This window comes from Pseudophryne corroboree, chromosome 10 (assembly GCF_028390025.1).
Source record: "Pseudophryne corroboree isolate aPseCor3 chromosome 10, aPseCor3.hap2, whole genome shotgun sequence".
Classification (NCBI taxonomy): Eukaryota; Metazoa; Chordata; class Amphibia; order Anura; family Myobatrachidae; genus Pseudophryne; species Pseudophryne corroboree.
The window spans coordinates 264,511,215-264,525,375 of NC_086453.1; the positions used below are offsets into that span (position 1 = coordinate 264,511,215).

A 14,161-nucleotide genomic window follows, 5' to 3' on the forward strand; every position below is an offset into this window, starting at 1 on the left:
GCCTCTCCTAGGCATGATCCTAGACACAGACCAGAAAAGGGTTTATCTCCCGATAGAGAGAGCTCAGGAGCTCGTGACACTGGTCAGGAATCTATTAAAACCAAAACAGGTGTCAGTGCATCACTGCACTCGAGTCCTGGGAAGGAGGGTGGCATCATACGAGGCCATTCCCTTCGGCAGGTTCCATACGAGGACCTTCCAATGGGACTTACTGGACAAGTGGTCCGGATCACATCTTCAGATGCATCGGTTAATCACCCTATCCCCCAGAGCCAGGGTGTCTCTCCTGTGGTGGCTGCAGAGTGCTCACCTTCTCGAAGGTCGCAGTTTCGGCATTCAGGACTGGGTCCTGGTGACCACGGATGCAAGCCTCCGAGGGTGGGGGGCAGTCACACAGGGAAGAAATTTCCAAGGGCTGTGGTCAAGGCAGAAGACTTGCCTTCACATCAATATCCTGGAACTAAGGGCCATATACAACGCCCTAAGTCAAGCGGAGACCCTGCTTCGCGACCAACCGGTTCTGATTCAGTCAGACAATATCACCGCAGTGGCTCATGTAAACCGCCAAGGCGGCACAAGGAGCAGGGTGGCGATGGTAGAAGCCACCAGAATTCTTCGCTGGGCGGAGAATCACGTAAGCGCACTGTTAGCAGTGTTCATTCCGGGGGTGGACAACTGGGAAGCAGACTTCCTCAGCAGGCACGACCTCCACCCGGGAGAGTGGGGACTTCATCAAGAAGTCTTCGCGCAGATTGTAGGTCGGTGGGAACTGCCACAGGTGGACATGATGGCATCCCGCCTCAACAAAAAGCTACAGAGGTATTAGAGACTCTCAGGCGATAGCTATAGACGCACTGGTGACACCGTGGTTGTTCCAGTCGGTTTATGTGTTTCCTCCTCTTCCTCTCTTACCCAAGGTGCTGAGAATCATAAGGAAAAGAGGAGTGAGAACAATACTCATTGTTCCGGATTGGCCAAGAAGGACTTGGTATCCAGAGCTGCAAGAAATGCTCACAGAGGACCCATGGCCTCTGCCTCTAGGGCAGGATCTGTTGCAGCAGGGACCTTGTATGTTCCAAGACTTACCGCAGCTGCGTTTGACGGCATGGCGGTTGGACGCCGGATCCTAGTAGAAAAAAGGGATTCCGGATGAGGTTATTCCTACGCTGATAAAGGCTAGGAAGGACGTGACGGCTAAACATTATCACCTTATACGGCGAAAAAATGTTGCTGGGTGTGAGGCCAGGAATGCCTCTACAGAGAAATTCCAGCTGGCCGTTTCCTTCACTTCCTACAGTCGGGAGTGACTTGGGCCTAGAATTGGGGTCCATTAAGGTCCAGATTTCGGCCCTATCCATTTTCTTTCATAAAGAACTAGCTTCTCTACCTGAAGTTCAGACGTTTGTAAAGGGAGTGCTGCATATTCAGCCCCCTTTTGTGCCACCAGTGGCACCTTGGGATCTTAACGTGGTGTTGAGTTTCCTGAAATCTCACTGGTTTGAGCCGCTTAAGACTGTGGAGTTAAAATATCTCACGTGGAAAGTGGTCATGCTATTGGCCTTAGTTTCGGCTAGGCGTGTGTCAGAATTGGCGGCTTTTGTCATGTAAAAGCCCCTATCTGGTTTTCCATATGGACAGGGCAGAATTACGGACTCGTCCGCAATTTCTGCCAAAGGTGGTGTCATCTTTTCATTTGAACCAACCTATTGTGGTGCCTGCGGCTACTCGGGACTTGGAGGATTCCAAGTTACTAGAGGTAGTCAGGGCTTTGAAGATTTATGTAGCCAGAACGGCTGGAGTCAGGAAAACTGACTCGCTGTTTATCCTGTATGCATCCAACAAGCTGGGTGCTCCTGCTTCAAAGCAAACTATTGCTCGCTGGATCTGTAACACGATTCAGCTTGCTCATTCTGCGGCTGGCTTGCCGCCTCCAAAATCAGTAAAAGCCCATTCCACAAGGAAGGTGGGCTCTTCTTGGGCGGCTGCCCGAGGGGTCTCGGCATTACAGCTTTGCCGAGCAGCTACTTGGTCGGGTTCAAACACTTTTGCAGAGTTCTGCAGGTTTGATACCCTGGCTGAGAAGGACCTTGTGTTTGCTCATTCGGTGCTGCAGAGTCATCCGCACTCTCCCGCCCGTTTGGGAGCTTTGGTATAATCCCCATGGTCCTTACGGAGTCCCCAGCATCCACTAGGACGTTAGAGAAAATAAGATTTTACTCACCGGTAAATCTATTACTCGTAGTCCATAGTGGATGCTGGGCGCCCGTCCCAAGTGCGGACTTCTTCTGCAATACTTGTATATAGTTATTGCTTAAATAAGGGTTATGTTATAGTTGCATCAGGTTTGTCTGATGCTCTGTTGTTGTTCATACTGTTGACTGGGTATGTTATCACAAGTTATACGGTGTGATTGGTGTGGCTGGTATGAGTCTTACCCTGGATTCCAAAATCCTTTCCTTGTAATGTCAGCTCTTCCGGGCACAGTTTCCTTAACTGAGGTCTGGAGGAGGGGCATAGAGGAAGGAGCCAGTGCACACCAGTAGTACTAAATCTTTCTTAGAGTGCCCAGTCTCCTGCGGAGCCCGTCTATTCCCCATGGTCCTTACGGAGTCCCCAGCATCCACTACAGACTACGAGAAATAGATTTACTGGTGAGTAAAATCTTATTTTTTACATTATAATCCAAACACACCCCTAACAACAGGAAGTAGGTGTGTCCATTAGAAATCACTATAAATATCCAGTCCTTCAGATTCTGAATTACACCTTAAAAAATATCATATTGAGGTTGAAATGCGTTGGTGTTCTGACTGCCATTGCTACTTGTGACTGGAAGGAGGTGCAGCTTGGTAGGGGAAGCTTCTAAAAAAAAAAAAAACTATACGCTTTGTTATGTGCCTTCCTTAGAAGGTTATTTTTGGGACGCACGTTTTGGTATTCATTTATCTTTTTAAACAATGTGTTATGATATACACTATGGTCTTTCCACCTTTATGTTTTGCGTAAATCACCCTGAGAGGCTGATATAACAAAGGTGAAGGAATTTGACCCGGTGGATGTATTACCGAGATTGAAGGAGCTGGAAAAACACTGTGATAAAGTTATTTGTATTGTTGTCCGACTGGACTTGTTCATGGGCACAGCGAACAGGTTTTTTTGAACTGTGTATTTGCATATTGCTTAAATAGACAAACTATTATCACCATTGCATCATTGTGCTATACAGACTGATTGATGATTACAACCATTTGTTTCAATCTACCTTTTCGGAAAGTGTGCAGGAATCATTGTGTTATTGTTTCATCTGTAATTATTGGCTCACTAGACGTTCGCCTATGTTCACCTAATGGAATCGCCAGCCCTGTACCCACTGGCATTACACAAGACACATCTACTTCTGTGGACTTACCTACTATTTCTATCAGGTGACACAGCACCACACCATCTCGAAGGTCCAGGCGCAGGTCTTGTACTGGGGTAACTCCGGCCTTCTTTTTCAGTTGGGAATTCACCCAGGCCACATAAGCCTGTAGCTGTTGCTGCAATACAAACAAGTGTATAAGAAAAAAACAAATGCTACATATGTAAAACATACGAAGTGTATATAATCAGATGTAAACAATTGTTATGGGATTCCCAACTACATACTTCGACAAAGGGCCTAATTCAGACCTGGTCGCACGCAGGCTATATTTTGCACTGCTGTGACCAGGTAATCGCCGCCTGCAGGGGAGGGGGAAATCGCTGAGCAGGGGTGCGATCGGCTGTTTGTGCAGTTTCTGCACAGCCCAGGACTTACTCAGCCGCTGCGATGATCGGGATGTTGCTGACGTCAGGTAACCTCCCTGGAAACAGCCGGGCACGCCTGTGTTTTTCCGGACACTCCCAGAAAATGGTGAGTTGCCGCCCACGAACGCCTTCTGCCTGTCAATAGTCTTGCGATCGCTGGTGCGATCGCTTTCTTCGTCCATTTCGCCGCTGCCCGGCGACGGCGGCCACCACGCCTGCGCATTGCGGGTCACACGCATGCACAGTACAGGCCTGATCGCACGGCTGCAAAAAAATGCAGCATGCGATCGGGTCTGAATGACCCCCAATGTACAGTCTATGGGAACTACACTAACACTAAATTACAGCCACTAGGGCTTTTGATTTTCATATTGCCTTTTTACTATTATTACATATTATTAAATTCTTATTAAATAATGTTTTTTTAAATACCATAATATTAAAACTTTTGAATTCAAGCTTTGAACACTATGGGGGGAATGTAATAGCCTGCGAGAAGCAGGAAGTGCGAGACTTTGTGTGCGTTCTCCCATTTTTTAAAGCTGCAATTATTTACATGGCAAAACCAACCAGGTAACCGTGTAAATGATTGCCACTTAAAAAAAAAAATTCCAGGATTTTACTGATTAATCAAACTGATTTAAGAAACAACATGCAGCCAGTTCAATCATCTATAATTAGCAGAAATTAGACTTATCTAACAAATCTACCAGTGTCCTTAAAAATTATTGCATTCCCTTCTTAAAATAGTTCTAGTAAAGGCCAAGTAACTATTACCATAACATGTAAATGATTATATAGCGCACACATATTCCGAAGCGCTTTACAGGAACTCTGGGCAGGATATAATTCTGCCTGAGTTCGGCCGTACGTGCGGGATTCTGGCTGAATTCAGATGGTTTTTTTAAAGGGCCAATCACTAACAAGGCATGGTTTTGCCTTGTAAGTGATTGCGCACGCCGGCCGAACTCAGTATTACATCCCGCCCCACGTGGCCATTCACATCAGTCCCTGCCCAAGTGAAGTGTACAATCTATATTCCCTATCCTATCATACAGATGTGAACCCATACAGCAGGCCTGGCCAACCTGTGGCTCTCCAGATGTTGTGAAACTACACATCCCAGCATGCCCTGCCACAGTTTTAGCATTCCCTAATAGCAAAACTGTGGCAAGGCATGATGGGACTTGTAGTTTTACAACAGCTGGAGCGCCACAGGTTGGCCAGGCCTGCCATACAGCCTTGTCTGCGATGCAAACGCATAGCAGGCAAGGATTCCAATCACAATGTGGCGTTCGCAGGTGCGTGCCCACATGCACCCATGAATGAATGCAGAGAACCAGCTTGCATTTGCAGGCAGCGGGAGTAAGATGCTCCCACTGCCCTGCATAGTGAGGGGGAGCCAGCGACTTACTGTGGAGCATGGGCAGCGGGAAGGTATGCTTCTGCTGCACGTAGTTTCATGCAGTTTTCTACAGCAGCTTTCGCGGGTGCCTGCATACACTCGCGAATAATAGCAGAACACAGGAAAAGTAGCAGTGCGCGTTTCCGCGCTATATAAAGTAAAGATGTGTGAGGACACATCTGTATGTACGCACACACATTCACATTATGGTTCATTTTGTTTGAGCCAATTAACCTACCAGTATATTTTTGGATTGTGGGAGGAAACTGGAGTACCCGGAGGAAACCCACGCAAGCACAGGGAGAATATACAAACTCCACACAGTAAGGGCCATAGTGGGAATCAAACCCATTACCTCAGTGCTGTGAGTCAGGAATACTATTTTAAGGATTTTGTAGACATTGTGCACCTATGCTCATTGTTATATGGTGACAGTAATCATTACCATCATTTACAATTGTTTCATGTATACTGTAGATGAGACATAAATATAAGAGAAATGTTAGTACATTATGTTAAATCAATATCCCCACTTAATGCTTAATAAGTGGGAGATTCCTAAAACCACAAATCAGTACAGTAAGAATTTATCACTCGCTCCATCAACCAAAGAACTGTAATGATTGTTCGGACAGGGTAAATCCTTGCTTTTTGCTAGATCAGATCCGCTGGGTAAATGAACTGTGTATGATCTTAGATGCTGAGTCAGTCAGAGATAATACAATTCCAGGCACATGGATGAGTATAGATGAACAAAACAACAGGAAGCCACAAACAACCCACAAACCTGACTTTGTATTCTACATACGGACTCTGGGGGTCATTCCGAGTTGATCGTAGCTGCTACGATCAGGCACTCAGACATATTGGGGAAGCCCAGCACAGGGCTAGTCCACCCCGCATGTCAGTGCCGCACCCTCCTCCACCCCCCACCCCCCCACACAGGTTTAAACAGGTTATGTTTATGTGAAATAAAATGGTTTATGTAAATCACTCCTAGTAACTGTATATTGGTCTACACTTATCTTGGAAATAATTTTTCTATTTCATCGATTTGGAAGCTGTGTGCACTTTATAGTAAAAAATATATCTCCATAATAATGGACTTATTTATTTAGTTTTATTAATTGTTGCTTTGCGCTCTTCACACCAATGCACTTTATATAAATTATGCACTTTATTACTATCTAGTATGTATTTGGATAGAATTCTTTATATAATGCCAGAAATGTATGTATTGTCATTCTGATTAAGATTTTGTTTCTTAGAGTCTACTCCATCTGATAGATTATGAAATTCATTATGGACCTTCAATATTGGACATTTATAAAAACGGAATACGAATTGATGGATAATGAGCTTCCGGTGAGACGCTATAATAAAAGCGTAACGTGGACTCCATTTCCCATGGACACTGTGGCGATGCTGTAAAATGACGACTTCCTGTGACGGCTCGGCCGCATGGTTAAGAAACTACATTTCCCATGAGCATTACAGACCATATCCTGTCGGGCTGGTTTCCGGGTATTAAGGGCCATGTGGTCTGGAACAAAGACTACATTGCCCACAAATCCCGTTGCGAGTCGTCACTTCCGCGGGAAGTGACTATATGGAATATAGAATTATGTTTCTTTTTCTTTATTTTTATTGGTATTGTTTTACTTCTATACATTGGACGTTTTTCTTAAGGATGGTGTAGTATATTCTTTGTATAAAAATAGCAAAGAGAATATATACTCATTTTTAATTATGATGTCATTTCCTGCCAATTTCCTATTGGCGCTTTGTCCTTTAAATATCAAGCTACTAACACACTCCAACATGTCTTGATAAAGGCCCAGTCCAGGGCTGCAACGCGTAGACAAAAGAAGTGTGAGTAGCATTTTTGTCCGGATTTTTATTGTTTCTTTTTTTTTAAATCTTTTAATTTTTTCTTTTTTTTTGCAAGAGGACTATACTTCTTTTTGATATTTTTTAGTGGTATTTTTTTGTTTTTCGATTATGGTCTGCTCCATGTTAGGATGTATGGTTTTTCCCATACACATATTGTATTTTCCCATGTACTGTTAAATAAATACCTGTAAACCCTGCTTTTACTCCGTTGTGAGTGCCAATATCTTTTATGTTTTTGGGGATTGTGGAATACTATATGGTCCGAACCAAAAGCCACATTTCCAACCAGGAACCTAAAGATACCTTGATAGGAGGCACACAGTACATCGAATTGTGAGTTGGGATACGCCATATCAAATTATTGTCCCTATTTTGAGAAGTTAAAGATACCTTTACGGGTTTTCCATCTGCACCCTGAGTGTGAGTGTTGGGGTACGCGTTAATCACTCTTCACCAAAAGTATACACGTGGTTGGTTGAGTTCAGTGCATGTTGCACCATTTTAAAGAAACCTTTATACACTTAGAGCTCCTAATTAATATGTGAGTGGGGTATGTGTTGAATTCATCTGGTTTAGAGATCTTCATATATGGCATCTAAGATTAGCAATACCTACTACACATTGGTTTGCTTTTTGGTTATTTTTTATATGATCCACGTCTGGAGCTTCTAGGAATAAAGTGAAAACCACAAGTTTAAATCCTCACCCAGGACCTAAAAGATACCTTGATAGGAGTTATACAGCATCCTAAACTGTGAGTTGTGGTACGCCATTCCAGACTACTATTTTCCCTAAGGAGTGAAAGATACCTTTATGTGTTTCATACCAGCTTCCTGAGTGTGAGTGTTGGGGTACGCATTATTCGCCTCCATTGGAAATTCATGACAAATTATTTGGATGTCGGGCTGAGTTCCCTATTCATTACACTGGTTGTTATGAGAATATGAGAAGTTAGCCACATAAAAGAAACCTTGATGCGATTAATGTCTCCACTCTAAAGTGTGAGTGGGGTGCGCTTTGAATTTGCCTTAGTTCCTTAGAGGAAATTGATTCAATTTACTAACTGTGTTAAACCTTGATAACATTTACTACACATTGGTTGTTCTTTTTTATCCTATTTTTCATGTCAACCATGTTTGGAGATCCTATATATAATTGATCCGAACCGGAGACACAATTCTGATAAAAGAACCTTCCATGCAACTCAAAAGGGATGTTATGGTGATATCTCATTTATTTTAGCGCTTGTGGTGTATGACAGTATTTCAAATTTCTGGTGTGGTTTGTTTATTTAAATGTGGTGACATTTATCTCAGAAGCTGTTACATCTGAGCTGCACAGCGCCAGTTTGGACTACTCCCTATATATTTGTTTACATGGATGAGTATAGATGAACAAAACAACAGGAAGCCACAAACAATCCACAAACCTGTCTTTGTATTCTACATACGGACTCTGGGGGTCATTTCGAGTTGATCGTAGCTGCTACGATCAGGCACTCAGACATATTGGGGAAGCCCAGCACAGGGCTAGTCCACCCCCCCCCCCCGCAGAAGTGCAAAAGCATTGCACATCGGCAATGCTTTTGCATTTCAGGAGAACCTCTTCGCTACCCGGGACGCAGCAGCTGCGTGTGACGTCACACAGCTGCCGCGGCCCGTCCCCCCAACGGTCTGGCCATGCCTGCGTTGGCCGGACCAAGCCCCCCTAAATGGCGGCTTAACGCCGGCGTCCAGCCCGCTCCCGCCCAGCGGCCGCCTCTGCCTGTCAATCAAGCAGAGGCGATCGCTAGGCAACGACGGCCTTCCGCCATCTGGCATGCGCCGGCTCACTGCGGTGCCGGCGCAGTACTGACCCGATTGCACCGCTGCGATAAACTGCAGCGTGCGATCGGGTCAGAATAACCCCCTCTGTCAGCCCACTGTCTGCTTACATGCCAAGGTGTGGGTTGATAGATTGTAACCTTGCGAGCAGGGCCTTCCTACCTATATCGCTATATGTTAGTACCCAGTTTTTTTCCAATCGTAAAGCACAACAGAATTTGCTGTGCTGTGTAAGGAACTGTTAATAAATAATAATAAATACATTTGTATGATTGCTGTAACATGATCTTCCTTTTACATTTGTTATATTAGTAACAAAAGTGCAGGCAATACTTCTATTATTGAAAGATCAAAGACAGACTTATTCCAGGTTATGGTACTATGTTACCAAGTATACCTTCTATGCTTATTATTGGTCCATCAAGTGGGTAATATACTTATCACAGCAATTACCAGCCAATGAATCCGGAGGGGATGGGAGCCCTTTGTATGCTACAATGCCCGGCTGCATCTGTCAGGAGAATTTAGGTGTACAAGGGGGAACTAATAAACGAATTACTATTCTATTAAGGAAGATTAGTTTGTGGACAGTTTTGTCCTTGGAAATGTTCCTGTGAAGGGAGATAGTCTGGAGAGTACTGAGACAAGGACAAGTACTGAGACAATTCAATAGTCTATGTTTATTAACAGGCTCCACAAGTGCATAGATAATGTATATTACTGTATATCAATTAGACTTTGTGAAGTTGTAAACAGAACTAATTCCATAGCAATGCTGTAATGAGAAATGAATGAGAATACTTCAGTCAGTAACATTATACCTTCTCTGGGGAGAATTCAATTGTTTTGTGCACCCAGAGCTCCCCTCTAAAGTGATTGGGAGCTATTCAATTGTTTTTGGCCAACCATCACTATCATGCACCTATCGCCCACAATGCAGGGAATTAGACACTTAAAAAAACTTCTTCCATCTAAAGCAGGAGTGGGCAATTATTTCAGCCAAGGGGCCACTTAACACTTTCCAATGAGTATGTGAGGGCCGCAATAGGCACGCGCCAAAAATATAGGGGTGTGGCTTCATGGGGAAGGGGCATGACCACAAAATAATACAGATTCATATTAGGCTGCACAATAGTCTCTATTATTCAAATTACACTGCACTGTAGCACCACTTACACACATTACTCCAGGTAGAGCCCCTATCACACATTTCGCCAGGTAGAACCTTCTTTTACACAGTACGGCAGGTAGAGTCCCCTTTTACACATTACGGCAGACAGAGCCCCTAGTTACACATTACGGCAAGCAGAGATCCCTTTTACACATTACGGCAGGTAGAGCTCCCTTTTACACATTACGGCAGACAAAGCTCCCTTTTACACATTACGGCAGACAGAGCCCCCTTTTACACATTACGGCAGGCAGAGTCCCCCTTTTACAGATTACAGCAGGCAGAGTAAAAAAATAAAACATACAGCATAATAAATGACAGATAATTTCCAATCCCTAGTTCAGTGATTAATTTGTAGTGTTCAGGTGTAAGGGTAAGGTGTGTTACACACTATTAAATTAGGTGTATGCGTGTACTGAAATAGCTTGGTAACCTCTCTCTGCTTTGTACCACCTCTACAGATCACTGGTTTTGTCTTGCAAGGTAGTATGGAAGAAGCAGCAATTGGCATGCTTCTTCAATACGACCTTGCAAGACAAAACCAGTGATCTGACCGCTGCCCGCTGTAGAGATCAGCTCCCGATGCACGCTGACCGCATGAGAGATCAGCTGGCCGCCCGCTGCAGAGATCCACACTCTTCTTGATGTGGCTCCACCCCCCGCACCGACCAGCGCCTGAGACGTCGGAAAGGAAATCCCGGTCAGCAGCCCCTGTGACGTGACTGGGATTTTCTCAGCGGTGCCGCGCCTCTCGGAGCTGCTGTAGCGCAATGAGAAGCGGCTCTGCCAGTCGGGCCGCTTGTCATTGCGCACTGGTGGGGGACAGCGGGCCAGGCCGGATCGGTTCGCAGGCCGCATTCGGGCCGCATGTTGCCCACCCCTAATCTAAAGTAACAGTTAAGGCTCCTAAAAGTCTGTCTCAATGTAGTTAAAGCTCCCAAAAGTATGGCTTGATATAGTTAAGGCTCCCAAATGCCTGTCTCAATGTAGCTAACACTCTCAAAAGTCTCTCTCAATAAGTTTAAACCCCATACACACTAGCCGAGGGAACAACGCCCATGCTGCAGATGTCGTTAACGAGGACCTCCCTCGTCTGTACATGTTCAGACGAGGAAGGGGGGCCTTTAACGATGCGTGGAGGCGCGCATCGTTAACAACACTGAGTGTACACACTGGACGAGATTGTAAAAGATCTCACTCATATTGGCCCTTCTGAGCGAGATCTTTTACTTTCTGGTCTAGTGTGTATGGGGCTTTAGGCTTCTAAAAGCCTGGCTCAAAGAAGTTAAGGCTCACAAAAGCCTGGCTTGATGTAGGTAAGGCTCCCAAAAGCCCTACTTAGGGATGATTTCTGCTCGCACTTCAGAAGGCTACTAGCAGAAATCCACGATAAGTAATGGCCACCCAAAAACAATTGAATAGCTCCCAGCAATTTTACACAGGAGTTGAAGCAGTGACAAACAACTGAATTCCCATCAAATATGTCTGAGAATAGCTTGGCGTACACACTGGTGTTTACATTGTTTATATTAAAGCACATTGCACTGCATCTATGTATACATTAGAGATGCATTTAAAGGTATTAAAAGTACATTTAAAAGTTATAAAATTAATCTCAGTTCAATTCTGTATGTAAAAAGGCAAACCTGTCTGCTGTTATATGGTACAATGATAGCTTAGATGCACCTAATTTGTGTTAAAATAAGAATTTACTTACCGATAATTCTATTTCTCGTAGTCCGTAGTGGATGCTGGGGACTCCGTAAGGACCATGGGGAATAGCGGCTCCGCAGGAGACTGGGCACAAAAGTAAAGCTTTAGAACTACCTGGTGTGCACTGGCTCCTCCCCCCATGACCCTCCTCCAAGCCTCAGTTAGGATACTGTGCCCGGACGAGCGTACACAATAAGGAAGGATTTTGAATCCCGGGTAAGACTCATACCAGCCACACCAATCACACCGTATAACTTGTGATCTAAACCCAGTTAACAGCATGATAACAGAGGAGCCTCTAGAAAAGATGGCTCACTACAGCAATAACCCGATTTTTGGTAACAATAACTATGTACCAGTATTGCAGACAATCCGCACTTGGGATGGGCGCCCAGCATCCACTACGGACTACGAGAAATAGAATTATCGGTAAGTAAATTCTTATTTTCTCTAACGTCCTAGTGGATGCTGGGGACTCCGTAAGGACCATGGGGATTATACCAAAGCTCCCAAACAGGCGGGAGAGTGCGGATGACTCTGCAGCACCAAATGAGAGAACTCCAGGTCCTCTTCAGCCAGGGTATCAAATTTGTAGAATTTTTACAAACGTATTTGCTCCTGACCAAGTAGCTGCTCGGCAAAGTTGTAAAGCCGAGACCCCTCGGGCAGCCGCCCAAGATGAGCCCACCTTCCTTGTGGAGTGGGCATTTACAGATTTTTGGCTGTGGCAGGCCTGCCACAGAATGTGCAAGCTGAATTGTACTACAAATCCAACGAGCAATAGTCTGCTTAGAAGCAGGAGCACCCAGCTTGTTGGGTGCATACAGGATAAACAGCGAGTCAGATTTTCTGACTCCAGTCGTCCTGGAAACATATATTTTCAGGGCCCTGACAACGTCTAGCAACTTGGAGTCCTCCAAGTCCCTAGTAGCCGCAGGCACCACCATAGGTTGGTTCAGGTGAAACGCTGAAACCACCTTAGGGAGAAACTGAGGACGAGTCCTCAATTCCGCCCTGTCCGAATGGAAAATCAGATAAGGGCTTTTACAGGATAAAGCCGCCAATTCTGACGCGCGCCTGGCCCAGGCCAGGGCCAACAGCATGACCACTTTCCATGTGAGATATTTTAACTCCACAGATTTAAGTGGTTCAAACCAATGTGACTTTTGGAACCCAAAAAACTACATTGAGATCCCAAGGTGCCACTGGAGGCACAAAAGGAGGCTGTATATGCAGTACCCCTTTTACAAACGTCTGAACTTCAGGGACTGAAGCTAGTTCTTTTTGGAAGAAAATTGACAGGGCCGAAATTTGAACCTTAATGGACCCCAATTTCAGGCCCATAGACACTCCTGTTTGCAGGAAATGTAGTAATCGACCCAGTTGAATTTCCTCCGTCGGGCCTTACTGGCCTCGCACCACGCAACATATTTTCGCCAAATGCGGTGATAATGTTTTGCGGTTACATCCTTCCTGGCTTTGATCAGGATAGGGATGACTTCATCCGGAATGCCTTTTTCCTTCAGGATCCGGCGTTCAACCGCCATGCCGTCAAACGCAGCCGCGGTAAGTCTTGGAACAGACAGGGTCCTTGCTGGAGCAGGTCCCTTCTTAGAGGTAGAGGCCACGGATCCTCCGTGAGCATCTCTTGAAGTTCCGGTTACCAAGTCCTTCTTGGCCAATCCGGAGCCACTAATATAGTGCTTACTCCTCTCCATCTTATAATTCTCAGTACCTTGGGTATGAGAGGCAGAGGAGGGAACACATACACTGACTGGTACACCCATGGTGTTACCAGAGCGTCTACAGCTATTGCCTGAGGGTCCCTTGACCTGGCGCAATACCTGTCGAGTTTTTCCCAACGGTTTATAATAATGTGGAAGACTTCAGGGTGAAGTCCCCACTCTCCCGGGTGGAGGTCGTATCTGCTGAGGAAGTCTGCTTCCCAGTTGTCCACTCCCGGAATGAATACTGCTGACAGTGCTATCACATGATTTTCCGCCCAGCGAAGAATCCTTGCAGCTTCTGCCATTGCCCTCCTGCTTCTTGTGCCACCCTGTCTGTTTACATGGGTGACTGCCGTGATGTTGTCCGACTGGATCAACCCCGGCTGACCTTGAAGCAGAGGTCTTGCTAAGCTTAGAGCATTGTAAATGGCCCTTAGCTTCAGGATATTTATGTGAAGTGATGTCTCCAGGCTTGACCATAAGCCCTGGAAATTCCTTCCCTGTGTGACTGCCCCCCAGCCTCGCAGGCTGGCATCCGTGGTCACCAGGACCCAGTCCTGAATGCCGAATCTGCGGCCCTCTAGAAGATGAGCACTCTGCAACCACCACAGGAGAGACACCCTTGTCCTTGGTGACAGGG

The 14,161-nt window shown here is 45.4% G+C and overlaps 1 protein-coding gene and 1 long non-coding RNA gene across 5 annotated transcripts in view; one reads left to right on the forward strand and one right to left on the reverse strand.

Moving 5' to 3' along the window:
- The window catches only part of LOC134966476 (uncharacterized), a 209,114-nt gene extending 201,840 nt beyond the window's left edge, over nt 1-7,274 (forward strand). Inside the window, exon 5 of one of the 2 annotated variants that reach the window (XR_010188656.1) lies at nt 6,463-7,273. This is a non-coding gene — a long non-coding RNA (uncharacterized LOC134966476). Of the gene's footprint in view, nt 1-6,462 lie in introns of both variants that reach the window. The other variant, XR_010188655.1, reaches the window with a different exon arrangement.
- The window catches only part of DIXDC1 (DIX domain containing 1), a 360,729-nt gene that overhangs the window by 160,087 nt on the left and 186,481 nt on the right, over nt 1-14,161 (reverse strand). For all 3 annotated transcript variants that reach the window (XM_063943242.1, XM_063943243.1, XM_063943241.1), the window contains one exon: nt 3,410-3,539. In XM_063943242.1, the coding sequence (XP_063799312.1) occupies nt 3,410-3,539 (130 nt within the window). The remainder of the gene's footprint in view (nt 1-3,409; nt 3,540-14,161) is intronic.